The 22,163-nt window shown below is 51.7% G+C and overlaps 1 protein-coding gene across 5 annotated transcripts in view; it reads left to right on the forward strand.

Moving 5' to 3' along the window:
• The first annotated feature begins 968 nt into the window (after positions 1–968).
• RILPL1 (Rab interacting lysosomal protein like 1) overlaps positions 969–22,163 on the forward strand; it is a 60,616-nt gene continuing 39,421 nt past the window's right edge. For 3 of the 5 annotated variants that reach the window (XM_033220173.1, XM_033220171.1, XM_033220174.1), the window contains exons 1-2: positions 969–1,938; positions 10,268–10,418. In XM_033220173.1, coding sequence (XP_033076064.1) covers positions 1,630–1,938; positions 10,268–10,418 — 460 coding nt within the window. In that variant the 5' untranslated portion in view covers positions 969–1,629. The remainder of the gene's footprint in view (positions 1,939–10,267; positions 10,419–22,163) is intronic. The other 2 variants (XM_033220172.1, XM_033220175.1) reach the window with 1 other exon arrangement.

The raw sequence follows: 22,163 nt of genomic DNA on the forward strand, positions 1-22,163 counted from the left end.
TGAAAAAATTAATTTAAAAAAAACCTTTTTTTTTTTATTGAGACGAAGTTTTGCTCTTGTTGCCCAGGCTGGAGTGCAGTGGTGCAATCTCGGCTCACTGCAACCCTCGCCTCCCGGGTTCAAGAGATTCTCCTGCCTCAGCCTCCTGAGTAGCTGGGATTACAGGCATGTGCCACCAAGCCCGGCTAATTTTGTATTTTTAGTAGAGACAGCGTTTCTCCATGTTGGTCAGGCTGGTCTTGAACTCCCGACCTCAGGTGATCCGCCCGCCTCGGCCTCCCAAAGTGCTGGGATTACAGGCGTGAACCACCGCGCCCGGCCAACTTTTAGATTTTTAATCAATACGTGCCAGGTTGGGGTGCACTTTATGGCTACAAGGGCATTAAGATTTCCTCCCTCAAGGAGCTAACAGTCAGACGGTGGAAACCTATCTGCTACTACACGGTGAAAACTCAGGATGCTAAGAGCAATTTTGGTGGGGCAAGCAGGGGACTGTGAGTTTGCAAGGGGGTCCTTAACTCCTGCGTGGGGGCGGGGAGAGTGGCTGGGGTTCTGGGTTCAGGAAAGGTTCTCCCGGGAGTGGGAGGGGGTCTGATGGACAAGTGGATTTGGACAGCCCAAATGGACAGGGGGCCTTGGGACAAGAAAACTCGTGGTGCTGGGATGCCAAGCGGGCTTCGCCCTACTGTGAAGTGGCGTTTATGTCACACGGAGCCAGTGATGGATGTGGCTCGGGGAGGAGCGCCCTGGGGCTCCGGGCGCCTCTGCAGGTGGCCGGGTCTGCGGGGAGGGTCTGCGGGCCGGGGCGTCCCCGTTTTCTTCCCGGGATGAGCCCCAGCCCGGGGACCTCCTCGTGACCCCTCCATCCCTTTCCAAGGCCGGGGCTGCTCCCCGGAGCAGCAAATCGTCCCGCGAGACCAGCGCCCCCCGGCCCCCTCTCCGCAACCGGTGGTGGGAGGAGCCAGCGCCGGGCGGGGGAGGGGCGGCCGGAGCACGGGCGAGGGGCGCCGCGGGTCCGGCGCCTGGAGAGGGGGCCCGGTGTGCAGGCTGCGCAGTCAGCGCTGGGGGGCACTCCGGGGCGCCCCCGGGAGGTGGAAAGTGGGCGCGCCCCTGGCCAGGCCGGGATCGGGGCGGGGCGCGCGGCCTCCCTGCAGGGGAGCGGTCACCCAGCCTCTCCGCCGCCGCCGCCAAAGTTTCCCGGAGGAGCCGCGGGCCGCCCTTCCTCTCGGGCCCGGCGCACTGCCGCCCCTCAGGCCAGCACCGCCCCGGGGCGCCCGGCCCGGCTCCATTGAGCGCAACTCTGATCTCAACTTGGGAGGCGCCGCGGGCCTGCGCACGCGCGCGCCCTCCCCGCCGCCACCGCCACCGCCGCCGCCCACTCGGGAGCAGCTCCGGGCCGAGCGGTGCGCCCAGACCGCGGCCCCGCGCACCCCGCGCCGCCGCCCGTGCCCGTGCCCGCGCCCGCCGTCCGCCGCCCGCCACCCGCCGCCCGCTGCGCTCTCGCCCCCCGCGCCCGCTGAGCGCGCCCGCCCGCGGCCCAGGCTGGGCCCGGCCGGCCCGGCCCTCTACAGCGGCAAGTTTGGGAGTTGCACGAGTTTGCGGGGCGGGGGACAGGCCGGGAGGGCGGCCATGGAGGAGGAGCGGGGGTCGGCGCTGGCGGCCGAGTCGGCGCTGGAGAAGAACGTGGCCGAGCTGACCGTCATGGACGTGTACGACATCGCGTCGCTTGTGGGCCACGAGTTCGAGCGGGTCATCGACCAGCACGGCTGCGAGGCCATCGCGCGCCTCATGCCCAAGGTCGTGCGCGTCCTGGAGATCCTGGAGGTGCTGGTCAGCCGCCACCACGTCGCGCCCGAGCTGGACGAGCTGCGCCTGGAGCTGGACCGCCTGCGTCTAGAGAGGATGGACCGCATCGAGAAGGAGCGCAAGCACCAGAAGGTGGGCGGCGGCCTTGGTCTGTCCGTCCGGGCAGTGGGACCGCGGGGACCCAAGGGCTCTTCCGCATTGGGCAGCTGTGGGTGCACACGTGTGTGTGTTCGGGGACCGGACCAGAGGGGACCCTACGTGGGGAGGGAGGGAGGCCCTGACCTTCTTTTGCCCGACCAGGGGTGGCTGGCAGATACCACCCGAGAGATTAAGAGCTGTTCTCTGGAGTTCCGATCCCACCTTTACACACAGTTTAATAGCTGTGTGACTTTGGGTAAGTTACTTAACCTCTCTGTACTTTATTTCCTCACCTGTCAAATGGTGATCATAATAGGACCCACCTTAGAAGAATTAAATGGGGCCATATAAGCTAAGTGCTTAAGACAGTATTATTCTTTTCCAGACATGAAATAAGCCTCTTGCCCTCCCGTGTTTCCCAAGAAGATGTGACATCAGGCCCAGGACCCTTTCTTCATCCCCCACCCCCAGTCTCCCCAGAGCAAAGGGAATGTGACCTCCAGCCACTGAGGCTGTCCCCCAGTCTCTGAGTTCATACTTGCAACTTTCTTCCCGGGACTCCCCTAGCTTGTGAACCTGTGGCAACCTGTGTTCTCTCCTCTTTGATTTTATCCTTAATCCTCACAGGACTCTATAGAGATTATCTTCATTTTACAGATGCAGAAACCAAGGGTCACAATGGGAGGAGGTATTTGTCCCGAATTAGTGATGACAGAGTCCCAGCCCCGTGTCTCCTCCCCACCCTGTTTGAATTGGGGGAGAGGGATGATTTGGGGTGGCTTTAAGGCTAAGCCTCTGCCCTGTGATCAGGAGCCTCTCAGAATCAAGGCCTCCCCACTGGGCCTGGAGTCCAGACGAGGTTCCTGGAGAAAAGGAAGTGAAAGACATGTGGTTTCCTGCCCTAACCTCAGCCAGGGATGCTCTTGGCAGCCCCTTCAGACTGAGAATGGGAGGAAACACCTTTCCTTGAGGGATCAGGGTGTCTGAGCAGTCTCCAGCTTGCTGTTCAGCCTCAGGAAATACACTTGTCCTCTCTGAACCTCAGGGGCAGGCCATCCCTTGTTGTATACTCGGATGGATCTCTGTGTTTTGGAGGAAAATAGCCAAAGCTGGATCTGAACCCTTAACCTGAGGGCAGACCCACAGGTAGGTGGCAGCTCTATTGCCATAGTTGACTGTGCTCGTATGCCCTGGGGCAAGAAGGAAACTCAGGCTCCCAAGCAGCATTTCCAGGGTATCTGGGAGCCTGAAAATGCTTTTACCTGTAATTAATGTCAAGACTCCTAGAAGCTGGGACTTTGGAGCTAGACAGCCTGGTTTCAAACCCTACCACTTGCAGGCTGTGCGATCTTGGGCAAATCACCCAGCATCTCTGTGCTTCAGTTTCCTCAGTTCTAAAATGGGATAGTAATAGTACCCCCCAGTAGAACGTGATGAGGTTGAAAGGAGTTAATATAAATACATAGAAAGTGTTCAGGACAGAGCCTGCCCATAGCAAGGGCTTTACAAGTGTTAAAATTCTTTTCAGGCCTGGAGAGACATTCATTGAGGTGCTCACAGGCTCATATTAGGAAACCGTCCCCTCCCCAAGCACCTCTACTCCTACCCTAGAGGCTTCCATCTCTCATAGAGGGTCAAGGAGGCAAGGGACCTTGGAAATCCTCTCGTGTGGCGCCTCTAATTAACAGGGACCAAGGGGCTTTGACCAGATCACACAGAAGTCCTGGCATCTATACTGTCCCCAAACTGGGGCTCTTTAGTTCCATTGCAGAGGGGCTGGGAGAAATCCTTGGAAGCCGTCGGAGGCCACCAGGTCTGAAGTCACATGGAATTCTCAGCAGCTGCACTTGTTGCCTCTGGAACACGTTCAGCTGGGAAGTGAACACCGTGCGCTCAGGGCCAGGGCTTGTTGACTTACACTGAGGATGACCTCTCTAAATCAAGGATGCCATTCCTTTCCTACCCCAGCCCCAGACCCCTTGACTTCACATTCTTGGGATGGAGAGAGACTTGTATTGATTTTTTTTTTTTTTCCTGAAGTCTCAAAGGCTCTTCAAGGTGATATTTCCACAAAAGTCTTTTTGGCATATCCTGGTTTAGTCTGTCTGCCTCCATTCCTCTTCCCTTTCCCCTGCTTCTTCCCCTCCCCCTTCCTTTCTGCTCTCTCTTTCAGCAATTATGGCTCCAGTAAAGCACATGCACTTTCTTCCCCCCACTCCTCCTCCCAGCAGACCCACTCACTCACTTCCACTCATCCCTCAGATGCAGGCCACAGTTGGGGCATGTTCTGTCTCGTTACTCAGTCTGCAACCCTGTTGACAGGCCATAGTGAACACACTGCCCTTCTTGGTGCCATGGCTCTGCAGAGAAAAGCAAATTCTCATGTCAGGCAGCAGGCAGGTCACAGGGAAGAAAGGGAAAACACAAATAAATTCTAGAAAGCAATGGCTGGGCTGATACACTTGCATGTAACATACCAGACTACGCTATTCATTCACCCATTCAGCAAATATATTTACTGAGAACCTACTGTGTGCCAGGCGTTGTTCTGGACCCTGGGGAGACAGTAATGACCATGACAGATGAGGTCTTGGCCCTGATGAGCCTGACTTTTTAGTGCAGTGCTATACTATAGAAATATTATGCAGCTTTGCCATGTTAATAAAAAACAATGAGGTTGGCTGGGTGCGGTGGCTCACACCTGTAATCCCAGCACTTTGGGAGGCCAAGGCAGGGGGATCACTTGAGGTCAGGAATTCAAGACCAGCTTGGCCAACATGGCGAAACCCCATTTCTACTAAAAATACAAAAATTAGCTGGGCATGGTAGTGGGCGCCTGTAATCCCAGCTATTCAGGAGGCTGAGGCAGGAGAATCGCCTGAACTCAGGAGGCAGAGGTTGCAGTGAGCCGAGATCGCACCACTGCACTCCAGTCTGGGTGACAGAGTGAGACTCTGTCTCAAAAACAACAAAATAACAAACCAGTGAGGTTAATCTTAATGTATCTTATGGGACCCAATATATCCAAAATATTTTCGTTTCAACCTATAATCAATATAAAAACTTATAATTTGATATTCTGCACTCTTTTTTTCCTACTACATCTTTGAAATCTGGTGTGTCTTTAACCCCTGCTGCACATTTCCACTCAGACCAGCCACATGTCAAATGCTCAACAGCCATAGCATGAGGAGGAGACAGAGATTTTTTTCTCCTTTTTTTTTTTTGAGTCAGGGACTTACTCTGTTATCCAGGCTAGAGAGCAATGATGGCATCATGGCTCACCGCAGCCTTGAACACCTGGGTTCAAGTGATCCTCCCACCTCAGCCTCCTGAGCAGCTAAGCCTACAGGCACACTATAATTTTTTTTTATCCTTTAGAGACAAGGTCTCACTATGTTGCCCAAGCTAGTCTTGAACTCTTGGGCTCGAGCAGTCATCCTGTCTTGTTCTCCCAAAGTGCTGGGATTACGGGTGTGAGCCACTGTGCCTAGTCAAGATAGATTAAAAAAACAAAAAAAATTCAGGCTGGGCGCAGTGGTTCACACCTGTAATTCCAGCACTTCGGGAGGCCAAAGCAGCTGGATCACTTGCGATCGGGAGTTTGAGACCATCCTGGCCAATATGGCGAAACCTCATCTCTACTAAAAATACAAAAGTTAGCTGGGTGTGGTGGTGGCATGTGCCTGTAATCCCAGCTACTAAGGAGGCTGAGGCAGGAGAATCGCTTGAACCTGGGAGGTGAAGGTTGCATTGAACCGAGATCATGTCACTGCACTCCAGCCTGAGCAACAGAGCGAGACTTTGTCTCAGAAAAAAAATCAGCCTATGATAAGTGCCATAAAGGAAATAAAACTGGGAGATATGAGAGAGACTCACTAGGGTGGTGGTCTAACAGATGGGGTAGTCAGGAAGGCTTCCCTGAGGAGGTGACATCTGAGCTGAGATCTGAATGAAGGATAGGATCCAGCCACAGATTGATCTGGGGGAGAGGCATTCCAGGCAGAAGACGTGAGAAGTGCAAAGGTCCTGAGGTGGGAATGCACTTAGTGTGTTCAAGGAACACCGAGTCAGTGTGGCTGGAGCAGAGCGAATGAGGAAGAGAACTGGGAGATGAATCAGGAAGGTGCTGGGGCTTGTAGGCTCGGATGAGGAATTTGAGGACTCTTGGCACTGAGCGAGGAACGTGAAGGAGATAACTGATCAGGGCTGACTTCTCGGGAGAGCCACTGAGCTGGTATGGAGGCAGCGTGAGATTCTGAGTGGTCAACTCAGAGGCAAGAGTCAGCAACCCCAGCATCAACTTCAGTTCGTTGAGAGAAGCAAAAAAGAGAACTGAGGGTTAAAGTCTGTGTTCATCCCCTGTGGCTGCTGTAACAAATGAACACAAACTTAGTGGCTCAAAACAGCAGAAATGTGTTTTTTTTTTTTTTTCTTTCTGAGACAGCGTCTCACTCTCTTGCCCAGGCTGGAGTGCCGTGGCGTGACCATGGCTCACTGCAGCCTCAGCCCCGTGGGCTCAAGTGATCCTCCCGCCTCAGCTTCCCAAGTAGCTGTACTGCAGGTGTGTGCCACCACACCCGGCTAATTTTTTTAATTTTCAGCAGAAATGGGGTCTTGCCATGTTGCCCCGGCTGGCCGCAGATTCCTAGGTTCAAGTGATTCTCCTGCCTCAGCCTCCCAAAGTACTAGGATTACAGGCATGACCCATCACGCCTGGCCAGAAACGTACTGTCTTATTGAACTGGATAATTCAATATTATGGATACAATGTCATACAGTATTATGGAGGCATACGGGTAATAGCAATATGAATAATACTGAAAAATTTCTGGACGTCAGAAGTCAGAAATGGCTCTCACTGAGTTCAAATCAAGGTGTTGGGAAGGCTCCACTCCTTTGTGGGGCTGTGGAGGAAGATCCATTTCTTTGCCTTCCCCAACTTATGGACTCTGCATTCCCTGGCTTGTGGCCCCTTCCTCCATCTTCAAAGCCAGCAGTGTAGCTTCTTCCCATCTCCCTCATATTCCTCTAATGCTGACCTGCCCTCCTCTTATGAAGGCCCTGGCATGACATCAGCCCACCAGACCACCAGATAATCCAGCCAGATAATCCAGAATCATCTCCCCATCTCATGAGCCTTTTTTTTTTATTTTTATTTTTTGAGACACAGTTTCACTCTGTCGCCCAGGCTGGAGTGCAGTGACACAATCTTGGCTCACTGAAACCTCCACCTCCCAGGTTCAAGTGATTCTCATGCTTCAGCCTCCTGAGTAGCTGGAATTTCAGGCACATACCACCAAGCCCAGCTAATTTTTGTATTTTTAGTAGATGGAGGTTCGCCGTGTTGGTCAGGCTGGTCTCAAACTCCTGACCTCAAGTGATCTTCCTGCCTTGGCCTCCCAAATTGCTGGGATTATAGGCATGAGCCATCACGCCTAGCCTCGAGAGCCTTTAAAAAAAAAAAAAGGTGGGGCCGGGCGCGGTGGCTCAAGCCTGTAATCCCAGCACTTTGGGAGGCCGAGACAGGCGGATCACAAGTTCAGGATATCGAGACCATCCTGGCTAACCTGGTGAAACCCTGTCTCTACTAAAAAATATAAAAAACTAGCCGGGCGAGGTGGCGGGCGCTTGTAGTCCCAACTACTTGGGAGGCGGAGCTTGCAGTGAGCTGAGATCCGGCCACTGCACTCCAGCTCGGGCGACAGAGCGAGACTTCGTCTCAAAAAGGTGGGATCTTGCTCTGTCGCCCAGGCTGGAGTGCTGTGGTACAGTCACAGCTCACGACAGCCTCAACCTCCTGGGCTCAAGTGATCCTTCCACCTCAGCCTCCCAAGTAGCTGGTACTACAGGCGTGCACTACCATGCCCAGCTAATTTTTGTATTTTTTGTAGATACGGGGCTTTGCCATGTTGCCCAGGCTGTTCTCAAACCCTTGCCTAAATCAGTGCTCCCATCTCGGCCTCCTAAATTACAGGGATTATAGGTATGAGCCACCGTGCCATGTCTGAGATCCTTAATCAGCTCTGCACAGTCCCTTTTGCCACATAAATTAACATATTCTCAGGGATTAGGACTTGGATGACTTTAGGAGCTGTTATTCTGCCTGCCCCAGCCAGTTACACTTGACTAATATTCTCTGAGCCCTGTGTGAGCCCAGCCTGTGCCAGTTGGGAACAGAGAGGAACAGAGCTGGATGAGCCTCTTTCTGCTTCCAGGCCCCACCTGCTTGTGGGAGATCAACATGCCCTCTCCATCCCTTCACCACCACTTCCACCCTGGCCCTGCCCTTCACCTCCCCTGGTGACCTTGTGCCCTCTGTGCAAATACTAGGCTCTTACTCCTCTCTTCCCCAGTGCAGCAGGCTTGTGACAAAGGAGATGGGTCTGAGAACTTATTTAGAAGATGGACAGAGGCCATGCCTAGCATCCGGCCACCTGGCCACTTGTGATGGATTGTAGGGATGGGACAGAGATCAGCATACACATTGTTAGTGCTTTCTGGGTGCCGGGCATGTTCCAGGCACTTTACTTATAGTAACCATTTAATCCTCATGCCCACCCTTCCCGGCAGATACTACACTAGTTTCCCTATTTCTGGGGCACCAGAAGGTTGAATAACTCGCCAAGGTCAGCTAGTAAGCAGCAGAAACAGGATTCAAACTTGGGTCAGCAGGCTCCAGTGAACCACTATTTTATTTTATTGTATTTTATTTTTTATTTATTTTATTTTATTATTTTTTATTTTTTGACATGGAGTCTCACTGTATGCCCTAGGCTGGAGTGCAGTGGCTTGATCTCGGCTTACTGCAGCCTCTGCCTCCCAGGTTCAAGCATTTCTCCTGGCTCAGCTTCCCGAGTAGCTGGGATTACAGGTGCCCACCACCACGCCCAGCTAATATTTGTATTTTTAGTAGAGACGGGGTTTTGCCATGTTGGCCAGGCTGGTCACAGACTCCTGATCTCAAGTGATCCGCCTGCCTTGGCCTCCCGAAGTGCTGGGATTCCAGGTGTGAGCCACCGTGCCTGGCCACTATCAATTTTAGAACATTTTCATCACCCCCCAAAAGAAAATCCATACCCGTTCACAGACATTCCCCGTCTCCCCTCTAGCACTCTGGCTCTAGACAACCTCCAGTCTGCTTCCTATGTCTGTGGATTTGCTGATATTAGACATTTTCTAAAACTGATCATATAACATGTGACCTTTTGTGTCTGGCCTCTTTCCACAATGTTTTCAGGGTCCACCTATGTTGCAGCATATGTCAGACTTTCATTCCTTTTCATGGCCAAATAATGTTCCATTGTTCGGATGTGCCACGTTTATTTACCCGTTCGTCAGTTGATGGACACTGGGGTTGTTTCTGCCTTTTGGCTACTAGCAGTAATGCTGTGAGGAACATTCACCTGCATGCGTTTTCATGTGGACGTTGTGTTCGTTTTCATGTGGACATTGTGTTTGTTTTCACGTGGACATTGTGTTCGTTTTCATGTGGACATTGTGTTCATACCTCTTGAGCCGATCCAAGGACTGGAATCTCTGGGTCCTACGGTAACTCTGTGTTAATGTTTTACAAAACTGCCAGAGTGTTTTCCAAAACGTCCGCACCATTTTCCATTCCCACCAGCAGTGTAGGAGGGTTCCAGTTTCTTCCTATCCTTGTCAGCACTTGTTATTGGCTACTTCTTTGACTACAGCCACCCACAAAATAACTTTAATAGACCGATTTTATTTATCCTCACATTCACTTTGTGAGCCTTTGTTCTGGTTCCCCCACTGAGGGAAACTGAGGCTCAGGGTGGTCACGTCAGTGGTTGAAGACCCCATGGAGAGATACCTGGATCAGACACCTAAGGAACGCTGGGGCCAGGGCCCCTGTCTGCCTCGGCATCCCCAGGATTCTCAAGGCCTCTGGCTCTCCTGGAGAGAGATTTGTCCCAACTGTCTGTCCAGAGACCGAGGGTGTGCCCCCAGAGGTTGGGAATGTTAGAACCCCTCTATCCTGGGGCAGCTCTGTCTGCTCTGAAGAGAGCTCCAAGATGCGGCACCAGCTTTGTAGTTGTCCTTGGGGCAGTTCTCACTGGGCCAGGTCCTAACAGCATAAACACAGGCATCTGCCCCAAGGAAGGTGCCTTCTGTTTCTTGCAAAGGTGCCATATGGGGCTCATGGTGGCCTTGCTGGCCCAGCTGTCTGATGCCCACTTCTCACGAGGAAGGGGACAGCCTAAAGTCCCGGCAACCCTAGCTGCCCCTGAGGGTCGGGGTGGGTAGAGCCTCCGCCCTGGGCGGGCAGTGACCCCACGCTGTCCCCTCGCCATGGCAGGAGCTGGAGCTGGTGGAGGATGTGTGGCGAGGGGAGGCGCAGGACCTCCTCTCCCAGATCGCCCAGCTGCAGGAGGAGAACAAGCAGCTCATGACCAACCTCTCCCACAAGGATGTCAACTTCTCAGAGGAGGAGTTCCAGAAGCATGAAGGTAAGCGGGGGCCGGCGCCAATGCAAGGGGGCCGGCCGTTCCTTTTCTCATCGCCCACATCAGCGATGGTCGCCACCGCCCCTGGACGTTGATGCAGTGCTGGCTGATTCCCAAAGCCCTTTGCCTTCTGTGTCATATTGATTCACACCATAACCCTGCCAGAGAGACATACTGTAGCCTCAGTTTACAGATGGTAACACAGAGGTCCTTTCAACAAACTGTCACAGGTTCCCCTCTGTTTGTCAGGCTCCTCTCTTGGCCCTGGGATACGTGTTAAACCTGCCCTTGGGAAGCTTGTGTGCTGTGCAGAGGAGAAAGGGGCTTAACATGTAAACACACAGATGCCATAGGTCCGGGGGCGGCCGTGCTCTGGGAGAGCTGCAGCGGGGCATGTGATAGAGTGACTTGGTAGGGACATCTTTGGATACAGCTGTAAGGGAAGGCCTCCGAGGAGGTCCCATTTGAACCCTCATGAAGTAACAGAGTGAGCCACACAAATATCTGCGCGTGTTCTGTCGGGGTTGCAGGGGCAGTCGTGCAAAGGCCCTGGGACATGAGCATTTGAGGGAAACCAAGAAGGCTAGTGTAGGCCAGGCGTGGTGGCTCACACCTGTGATCCCAGCACTTTGGGAGGCTGGAACAGGAAGATCACTTGGGGCCAGGAGTTCAAGACCAGCCTGGGCAACATAGACCCCATCTCTACTAAAAAATTTTTTTAAAAATTAGCCAGGTGCAGTGGTGCACACCTGTAGTCTGAGCTACTTGAAGGCTGAGACAGGAGGATCACTTGAGCCCAGGAGGTTGAGGCCGCAGTGAGCTGAGATCATACCACTGCATTCTAGCCTGAGCGACAATAAGATGAAAAAAAGAAGGCTAGGGTATCAGAAGATGATTGAGGCCTCGGGAGATTGGAGATGAGGTCACAGGGGTCAGGTCATATAGCTCTGTAGAGACTAAAGTTTGGATTTTATTCTAACTATGCTGGGAAGAGATTGCAGGCTCTTATCACAGGCACACACTTACCAGTGAGCAGCCTGGGATGGCATCCCAGACCTGAATGGCGCTGGAGCCCCGGAACTGTCACTCATCCAGTAAGCACTTGTCTAGAACCTTCATACAGGGCCTCTTCTGGTGCTGGGAAAAGGACAGACGGGCCGCAAGATTCGGGCCAGGCGGGACTGTGGGCAGTACCTGTTCTGCTCAGCCCTGCAGCTTCCTGCCCGCTAAAGCAGGGCTGCCTCCTACAGTTTACCCCAAGGAATCTCAGAGTCATCACTTCTGAGAAACTCCTTGGCTCCCCACATGAGCCTCCTCCTCATGTTTGATGGGATGGGGATGGACCTTGGGTGGGTGCCCAACTTCAGAATGTGTGGTGACCACTCTGCAGAATCAAATATGGCACTGAAGGCCAGGCGCGGTGGCTCACGCCTGTAATCCCAGCACTTTGGGAGGCCGAGGCAGGTGGATCATTTGAGGTCAGGAGTTTGAGGCCTGGCCAACGTGATGAAACCCCATCTTTACTAAAAATACAAAAATTAGCCAGGCGTGGTGGTGTGTGCCTGTAGTCCCAGCTACTCGGGAGGCTGAGGCAGGTGATTTCGCTGGAACCTGGGAGGTGGAGGTTGCATTGAGCTGAGATTGCACCACTGCACTCCAGCCTGGACGATAGAGCAAGACTCTGTTTCAGAAAAAAAAAGTGTGTGTGTGTGTATATATATATATATATATAAATGTATATATAAAAGCATATATGGCACTGCAAAGGACTGTGGGAACCAAGGAAAAATGAAAAGTTTTATTCAGGTCTGGATTCTCTTTTCCTTGGATTTCCTTTGTTGAGATGTGATTAGTAACAATGAAAACAAAAGTTCTCATGATTCTAAGCACTGTCTCTGGAGCCAGGCGGCTCAGGTTTGAGTCCTGACCCTGAAACCTCCCTGCTATGTGACTTTGATCAAGTCACATGACCTTCATGTGCCTAAGTTGCCCCCCCATGTAAAAATGGGAGAAATGACCATACCTCCCTCAGAAGCTTGTCATGAGGGTAAAATCAGTGAATCTGTATAGACCCCTTAGAATCTTACCTGGTACACTCAGCAAGTATTAGCTATTATTACTATGGGTTATCGTTATCCAGTCCAACCTACTGATTGAACAGATGAGAAAAGTTTAGACTCAGAGAGGGAGAGTGATTTGTTCAAGGTCATACAGCAAGTTAGTGGCAGAGTCAGAAGTGGAACCCAGATCGGCTGAAATCAGCTCCCTGAAGGAAGGCTTATGTCTCTCTAGGACCCTTTGACCCAGGGCTGCTGGAGACCCTGTGGTTAAGGCTGCGGGGGAGACTGAAATCACGCCCGCCATGGATTGGTCCGCCGTGGCGTTCCACGGCCCAAGAGCTTACGATTCCAGACAGAGGCCTGCCATGCATTCCTTTGTCTTCCTTATCTCGGATGGAGTGCCCGCTCTGTGCCTGTTCTGGACTTTGCCAGGTTGGAGGCAGGGCAGGGAGGCACATGCTGGGGCTTAGGTCTCCCTGCTGCAGTGACTTGCACATTAGAAAGTTTTCTAGCAGCAAAGTAAGCCTGGGCCTGGAGGATCCCGGACACTCTATCCCAATTTCCTTCAGCCCAAGAAGGAGGACTTTTTGGTTTTGTTTTGTTTTTGAGATGGAGTCTCACTCCGTCACCCAGGCTGGAATGAAGTAGTGCAATCTTGGCTCACTGCAACCTCCACCTCCCAAGTTCAAGTGAGCCTCCTGCCTCAGCCTCCCGAGTAGCTGGGACTACAGGTGTGCACCACCATATCCATCTAATATTTCTATTTTTAATAGAGACAGGATTTCACCATGTTGGCCATACTGGCCTTGAATTTCTGACCTCAGGTGATCTGACCACCTTGGCCTCCCAAAGTGCTAGGATTACAGGCGTGAGCCACTGTGCCTGGCCTTTCCTTTTCATGTCTGAATCATATTCCGTTCTGTGGCCATACTGCATGTCATTTGCCCATTCATCTGTGGATGGACCTGTGAGACGTCACCACCTTTTGGCTGTTGTGAATTATGCTGCTGTGAACATTGCGCTCAAGCTTTTGTGTGGACCTCTGTTTTCAGTTCTTTGGGGTGTATACCGAGGAGTGCAATTGCTGGGCCATAGGGAAACTATGTTAAACTTCGGACACTTCTGCAGGGAGCCCAGAGGCCTCAGGGACCCACAGGGCCTGGACCTGAGGGCTCTGAGCCGCTTCCCTGTGCATCAGTGCACACACGCTCGCAGCACCCTCCACCTGGGGAGCTTTGCTTTGCTTCCACAGCCTTCCACATCCCTGCTGGGCTTGTCATGAATCAGCCCACGTGTGAGCAATCTGAGACACACTTAAATGGCATCTAGCGTGGGTCCGGCTCCCAAAGGGTTAGCTCCCAAAGGGTTAGCTCAGGAGGCACATGGCAGTAGCCCTCCCGCCTGAGTGGAAAGACCAGGCAGATGCCAGGCGTGCCTTTCATGGTTATTTTTATTTTGCATGGGAAACCATGGGAACACAGCACGGACAAAGCATGTCTTCCACGTGCTGGGAGAACAGACCTGGGACAAACAAGGTCCTTGGAAGAAGGTGGAGCCCGGGAAGTGAGGGCTGAGAATGGACCGGGCAGAGGCAGGGGTAGACTGAGGACTTGGGGGTGCAGTCTCCATTTCCTGTGTAGGAGGTGAGGGGGTGCTGAGAGGAGCCAGCTCTGCATGGAACAGTATGGCCTTCCCAGCAGTTCAACTGTGGCATTGTGCTCAGAGGCACCTGGCAGGCTCCTCTACCCCCGGAAGTCTCCAGATTAAAAAGCACTTCACTCCCGGCTGTTTGTGGAAATCCAGCTTGTCAGCTGGAGGGCAGCGCACAGAAACTTGTTAGCACATGCAGAAATGAATGACAGGTATGCAAGCCATCGTGCCGGGGGATGGGGTGTGAAGATTTGCTCATGGGTCTGGAAAAAAATCTTTGGGCTCTAAAGGAACAGCTTAGTCACCAGGGAAAGAGGAAAACTGACCACGTTGTCATTTTCTGAAGGGCATTGCAGAACAACACTGCTCAGTAAAAGAGAAGTCATTGTCATTCTTCTACTTGGCACATTCAAAAAAGTAAAAAGAGGCTGGGCACGGTGGCTCATTCCTGTAATCCCAGCACTTTGGGAGATCGAGGTGGGTGAATCACTAGGTCAGGAGTTCGAGACTAGCCTAGCCAACAACTAGCCTGGCCAACATAGTGAAACCACGTCTCTACTTAAAAAAAAAAAAAAATTAGGCCGGGTGCGGTGGCTCAAGCCTGTAATCCCAGCACTTTGGGAGGCCGAGACGGGTGGATCACAAGGTCAGGAGATCGAGACCATCCTGACTCACACAGTGAAACCCCGTCTCTACTAAAAAAAGAATACAAAAACACTAGCCGGGCGAGGTGGTGGGTGCCTGTAGTCCCAGCTACTTGGGAGGCTGAGGCAGGAGAATGGCGTAAACCCGGGAGGTGGAGCTTGCAGTGAGCTGAGATCCGGCGCTGCACTCCAGCCTGGGTGACACAGCGAGACTCCATCTCAAAAAAAAAAAAAAATTTTGCTGGGCATGGTGGCTGGTGCCTGTAATCCCAGCTACTTGGGAGGCTGAGGCAAGGAGAATCGCTTGAACCTGGGAGGCAGAGGTTGCAGTGAGCCGAGATCGCACCACTGCACTCCAGCTTGGGTGACAAGAGTGAAACTCTGTCTCAAAAAACAAAAAAAAAAAGCAACAGATGAAGTAATTTTTCTTTTTCTTTTTGAGATGGAGTCTCTCTCTGTCACCCAGGCTAGAGTGTAGTGGGGCGATCTCAGCTCACTGCAACCTCCGCCTCCCGGGTTCAGGTGATTCTCCTGCCTCAGCCTCCCGAGTAGCCTGGACCACAGGCATGTGCCACCACGCTCAGCTAATTTATGTATTTTTAGCAGAGATGGGGTTTCACTGTGCTAGCCAGGATGGTGACCTCATGATCCGCCTGCTTCAGCCTCCCAAAGTGTTGGGATTATAGGCGTGAGCCATGGTGCCTGGCCAGATGAAAGTAATTTCTATAATATATTTTATTGAACCCAATAGATCCAAAGCAGTAAGTTTCCTTGTAACATGTAATCAATATAAAAATTATCATTGAGATTATCAATGAGATATTTTGCATTTTTTTATATTAAGTCTTTGAAATCTGGTAGGATACATACATGTGTATATGTGTATATATTCATATTCTATTGTGAAAAAAACGTAATGTACATTTTACATAAAATTTACCATCTTAACCCCCGCTCTCCCTTTTTTTTTTTTTTTTTTTTTTGAGACAGGGCTTGTCTTCAAGGCTGGAGTGCAGTGGCGCAATTATAGTTCACCATAGTCTCAACCTCCCGGGCTCAAAAGAGTCTCCCACCTCAGTCTTCTAAGTAACTGGGACGACAGGTGTGCACCACCATGCCTGGCTAATTTTTAAATTTTTTCGGTAGAGATGGGGGTCTCACTGTGTTGCTCAGGCTGGTCTGAAACTCCTGACGTCAAGCAATCCTCCTGCCTTGGAGTCCCAAAGTACTGGAATTACAGGCGTGAGCCACCACACCCGGCCCTGTCTTAGTCATTTTTAAGTGTACAGTTCAGGGGCATTAAGTACATTCACAGTGTTTCTCCAGAACTCTTCTCATCTCGCAAAACTGAAACACTGTCCCATTAAACACTAATTTCCCACTCGCCCCTGGCACCCACCATTCTACTTACCGTCTCTATGGATTTAACTACTGTAGGCGTCTCCTATAAGTGGAGTCATATCGTATTTTTCCTTTTGTGTCTGGCTTATTTCACCTAACAATGTTTTCGAGGTTTATCCATGTTGTAGCCCATGTCAGAATCTCCTTCCATTCTAAGGCTGAGTACATTCCATTGTGTGCAGGGCCTACGTTTGTTTATCCGTCAGCTGACAATGGCAATGTGTATTTTATGCTTGCAGCATATGTCCATTTGGATGGGCCCCATTTCAAGTGCTCAGTGGCTGCTGGTGGCTGCCGAATTGGACACATGGGGCTCAACCGTGCTGTCAGAAGCGTGGTGGCTCATGCCTGTCACCCCAGCACTTTGGGAGGCTGAGGCAGGTGGATCACTTGGGGCCAGGAGTTTGAGACCAGCCTGGGCAACATGGCGAAGCTCCATCTCTACAAAAAATACAAAAAGTAGCCAGGCGTGCTGGCGTGCACCTGTAATCCCAGCTACTCGAGAGGCTGAGGCACGAGAACTGCTTGAACCCGGAAGGCGGAGGTTGCAGTGAGCTGAGATTGCCACCACTGCCCTCCAGCCTGGGCAACACAGCGAGACTCTCTCAAAACAAAAACAAAAATAAAAAACCAAAATTGCTGTGCCCTCTGTCTGGGCCTTTCTCCATATATTTGCCATATTGGCTTCTTGGGGCTGTCATAATAAATGACCACAAACTGGGTGGCTGAAAACAGTTTATTCTCATAGTTCTGGAGGCCAGAGATTCATAGTCTCATGTCAGCAAGGCCATACTCCCTCCAGCGCCTCTCAGCAGGAGTCCTTCCTTGCCTCTGGGGGCTGCCGGCATCCTCACCTGTGGCTACACCATCCCAGTCTCTGCCTCTGCAGCCAAATGTTCTCCTCCGTGTCTATGTGTCTCATCTCCCTCTCCTTTATCTTTTGTTGTTTAATGGGGTTTTTTCCTGCAGGCTGGAGTACAGTGGTACTATCTCAGCTCACTGCAACCTCTGCCTCCCTCATCTCCTGCTCAGGTAATCCTCCTGCCTCAGCCTCCCAAGTAGCTGGGACTACAGGCATGTGCTACCACGCCCAGCTAATTTTTATACTTTTTGTAGAGACAGGGTTTCACCATGTTGCCCAGGCTTGTCTCGAGCTCCCGGGCTCAAGGATCTGCCTGCCTTGGTCTCCCAAAGTGCTGGGATTACAGGCATGAGGCATGATGCCCAACCTCCTTTGTCTTATAAGGACACCAGGCATTGGATTTAGGGCCTACCCCTCATCCACCATGACTTCATCTTAACTAATTACATCTGCAAATACCCTGTTTTCAAATAAGACCGCATCCTGAGGTTCTGGGTCACTGGGATTACGGCCTGTGCCACTGCGTGCGGGTAATTTTGTATTTTTAGTAGAGACAGGGTTTCTCCATGTTGATGAGGCTGGTCTCGAACTCCTGACCTCAGGTGATCCGCCCGCCTCACCCTCCCAAAGTGCTGGGATTATAGGCGTGAGCCACCACACCCAGCCTGGTGTTTGGATCAGTGGCTCACACCTGTGATCCCAACACTTTGGGAGGCCGAGGCAGGCGGATCACGAGGTGACGAGATCGAGACCATCCTGGCCAACCTGGTGAAACCCCATCTCTACTAAAAATACAAAAAAATTAGCTGGGCATGGTGTCAGGCACCTGTAATCCCAGCTACTCGGGAGACGGAGGCAGGAGAATCTCTTGAACCCGGGAGGCAGAGGTTTCAGTGAGCCGAGATCGCACCACTGTACTCCAGCCTGGTGACAGAGTAAGACTCTGTCTCAAAAACAAACAAACAAACAAACAAAAAAACAACAAAAACACACCGTAGTATATATATTACTCTTACTGTGTAAGAGTCAAATAAAACTATGCACAAGACGTGACACTCCCCTTTGCTTCATCCCCACCGCGCTGCGGGAAGGAAAACCTTCCCTTTCTATCCATCTACACACAAATTCTCTGTTTATTTTGTTTTCAAAATAAAAGAGATTGTGCTCTGAATTGTTACTTGTCCTTTTTTATAAATTAAAATTATGTATTTTAATAATAAATTTTAATTAAAATTATGTATTTTAATTTATGAAATTAAACACTTTGGGAGTCTGAAGCAGGAGGATTGCTTGAGACCAGGAATTTGAGACCAGTCTGGGCAACATAGTGAGACCCTGTCTCTACAAAAAATTTTTAAAATTAGCCAGGCATGGTGGTGCACACCTGTAGTCCCAGCCACTCAGGAGGCTAAGGTGGGAGAATCTCTTGAGCCCAAGAGGTCAAGGCTGCAGTGAGCCTCGATTACACCACTGCACTCCAGCTTGGGCAACAGAGCAACACCCTGTCTCTTAAAAAAAGGTATTTATGTATTTATTGTTTGGGTTGTCTGTTTTTTTAATTGAGGTGAATTCATGTAATATACAATTAACAATTTTAAAGTACATACAATTCAGTAGCATGTAGTATATCATTTAATTCAGTAGCATGTAGTATATCATTTAATTTACTCACAATGGGCTGGGGGCGGTGGCTAACACCTGTAATCCCAGCAGTTTGGGAATCTGAGGCGGGTGGATCACTTGAGGTCAGAAGTTGGAGATCAGCCTGGCCAACATGGTGAAACCCCGTCTCTACTAAAAATACAAAAATTAGCCAGGCGTGGTGGCACATGCCTGTAGTCCCAGCTACTCCGGAGGCTGAGGCAGGAGAATCGCTTGAACCCAGGAGGCAGAGGTTGCAGTGAGCTGAGATTGCGCCACTGTACACCAGCCTGGGCAACAGAGTGAGACTATTTCTCAAAAATAAAAAAAATTTGTTTTTAAATTATCATAGTGTTGTACAACCATCACCTGTTTTGTTCCAAAACATTTTCACCACCTTCCTAAGGTGACTCTGCACCTGTCAGGTCTCTCCCCAGCCTCTTGTCTCTGCCCTCCCTCCCTGCAGGTAGAGCCGCTGGTAACCTCTAATCTGCTTTCTGCCTCTGTGGATTTGCCAGTTCTGGACGTTTCCTATTGATGGAATCACACCGTATGCAACCTTGGGGTCTGGTCTTAGACCCCATGTCATTTTCGAGGTTCATCCGTGCGGTGGCGTGTCAGAGCTGCTTTCCTCGTTATGGCTGAATCGTCCTCTGCTGTGTGGACTGAGCACGTTGTGTTTATCCATTCTCAGCGGGGGGACATTTGGGTGGCTTCCATCTTTCTTTTTTTTTTTTTTTTTTTTTTTTTTTTGAGGCGGAGTCTCGCTCTGTCGCCCGGGCTGGAGTGCTGTGGCCGGATCTCAGCTCACTGCAAGCTCCGCCTCCCGGGTTTACGCCATTCTCCCGCCTCAGCCTCCCGAGTAGCTGGGACTACAGGCGCCCGCCACCTCGCCCGGCTAGTTTTTTGTATTTTTTTAGTAGAGACGGGGTTTCACCGGGTTAGCCAGGATGGTCTCGATCTCCTGACCTCGTGATCCGCCCGTCTCGGCCTCCCAAAGTGCTGGGATTACAGGCTTGAGCCACCGCGCCCGGCCAGCTTCCATCTTTCATCTGTTGCAAATAGTGCTGCTGTGAACTTTGTCACTTAACCGTCTATCTCAGTGTTTTCAATCGCACGTCGTGTTTCGTGGTGTCCACTGCCTGGACGGTGCCTTGCAAGTGGACGTTAGCTCACTGCCAGGTTCTCACTCCCACACACGGCTGCCGTGGCCAGCCACAGGCGAGCTTCTCCGTGATCCCCCTGCCCAAGTGTCTCCTAAAATCTAGGTCCCCAGATCCTGAATTGCTGGGTGTCTGCGACGGCTCACAACCCTTTCAGCTTTTAACAGTGTCTGTTAAGAATACTTGGCCTTCTTTTAGTTTTCCAAAGCACTCTTGTACTTTCTCTTAGCGGTGAGCAGGATACAATGACAGCCGGCACTTAAGAGACACTTAGACACTGTGGCCCTGGGCCCCTCTGCTGTGAGCACTTCACATGGGTGAACCATGCACAGGCCTCTCAAGAGCACCGAGGCCTGAGGGGAAAGCAACTAAGAGGCGAAGCCAGGATCGGAGTCAGGCCCCAGACTCCTGCCTGGGTCTCAGAGCTCCTACGGTGCCGCCCAGGGAGGTGATGAGGCTGCTGGGCTTCCACATGGACCCAGCCACCCCTCTCTCCGCATGCTCACCTGCCGCCCACCTCTCTCTCTGGAGAGCCAAGGCAGCCCCAGCAAGGAGTAAATGAGAGGTCCTGGCGCCCCAGCACAGGGCATGTCGGGACAAGTATTCAGACAGGAGGCGGGGGTGGGGGGGTTGTGGCTTTGGCACTGACTTCTGTCTACATGGGAACTCAGCCCCCAAACACACATGTCACATACATACGCCACACACACAGACACACATATACACCCACACCCACCCACATACACGACACACACAGACACACAGACCTCACAGTCACACCGCACACACACGGACCTCACACACCACACACACACAGATGCCACCACACAGACATACACACTCACACTGCACATACCACACACACACAGACCTCACACACCACACGCACAGACCTCACACACCACACACAGACACCACCAGACATACACACTCACACTGCACACACCACACAGACCTCACACACCACACACACAGACCTCACACACCACATATACACAACCCTTACATACACCACACACACAGACCTCACACACCGCACACACAGACCTCACACACCACATACACACAACCCTTACATACACCACACACACAGACCTCACACACACACAGACCTCACACACACCACACACACACAGACCTCACACACCACACACACAGACCTCACACACCACATACACACAATCCTTATATACACCACACACACAGACCTCACACACACACAGACCTCACACACACCACACATACACAGACCTCACACACCACACACAGACCTCACACACAGACCTCACACACACACAGACCTCACACACACCACACACACAGACCTCACACATATCACACACACGCACAGACCTCACACACAGACCTCACACACACACAGACCTCACACACCACACACACAGACCTCACACATCTCACACACACGCACAGACCTCACACACAGACCTCACACACCACACACACAGACGCCACCACATGGACATACACACTCACTGCACACACCACACACACAGACCTCACACACCACATACACACAACCCTTACATACACCACACAGACCTCACACACACCACACACACACAGACCTCACACACCACACACACAGACCTCACACACCACATACACACAATCCTTATATACACCACACAGACCTCACACACCACACACACACAGACCTCACACACACACAGACCTCACACACACCACACACACACAGACCTCACACACCACACACAGACACCACCACACAGACATACACGCTCACACTGCACACACCACAGACCTCACACACCACACACACAGACCTCACACATATCACACACACACACAGACCTCACACACACACAGACCTCACACACCACACACACACAGATCTCACACACCACACACACGCAGACCTCACACACCACACACACACAGACCTCACACACAGACCTCACACACCACACACACAGACCTCACACATATCACACACACGCACAGACCTCACACACAGACCTCACACACCACACACACAGACGCCACCACATGGACATACACACTCACTGCACACACCACACACAGACCTCACACACCACACACACACAGACCTCACACACACACACAGACTCACACACCACACACAGACCTCACACACCACACACACAGACGCCACCACATGGACATACACACTCACTGCACACACCACACACACAGACTTCACACACCACATACACACAAATCTTACATACACCACACACAGACACAGACCTCACGCACCACACACACATGCATACCTCACACAGACACCGCATAGACCTCACACTCACACCACACACAGACCTCAC

This window comes from Trachypithecus francoisi, unplaced genomic scaffold (assembly GCF_009764315.1).
Source record: "Trachypithecus francoisi isolate TF-2019V2 unplaced genomic scaffold, Tfra_2.0 Lachesis_group11, whole genome shotgun sequence".
Taxonomy (NCBI): Eukaryota; Metazoa; Chordata; class Mammalia; order Primates; family Cercopithecidae; genus Trachypithecus; species Trachypithecus francoisi.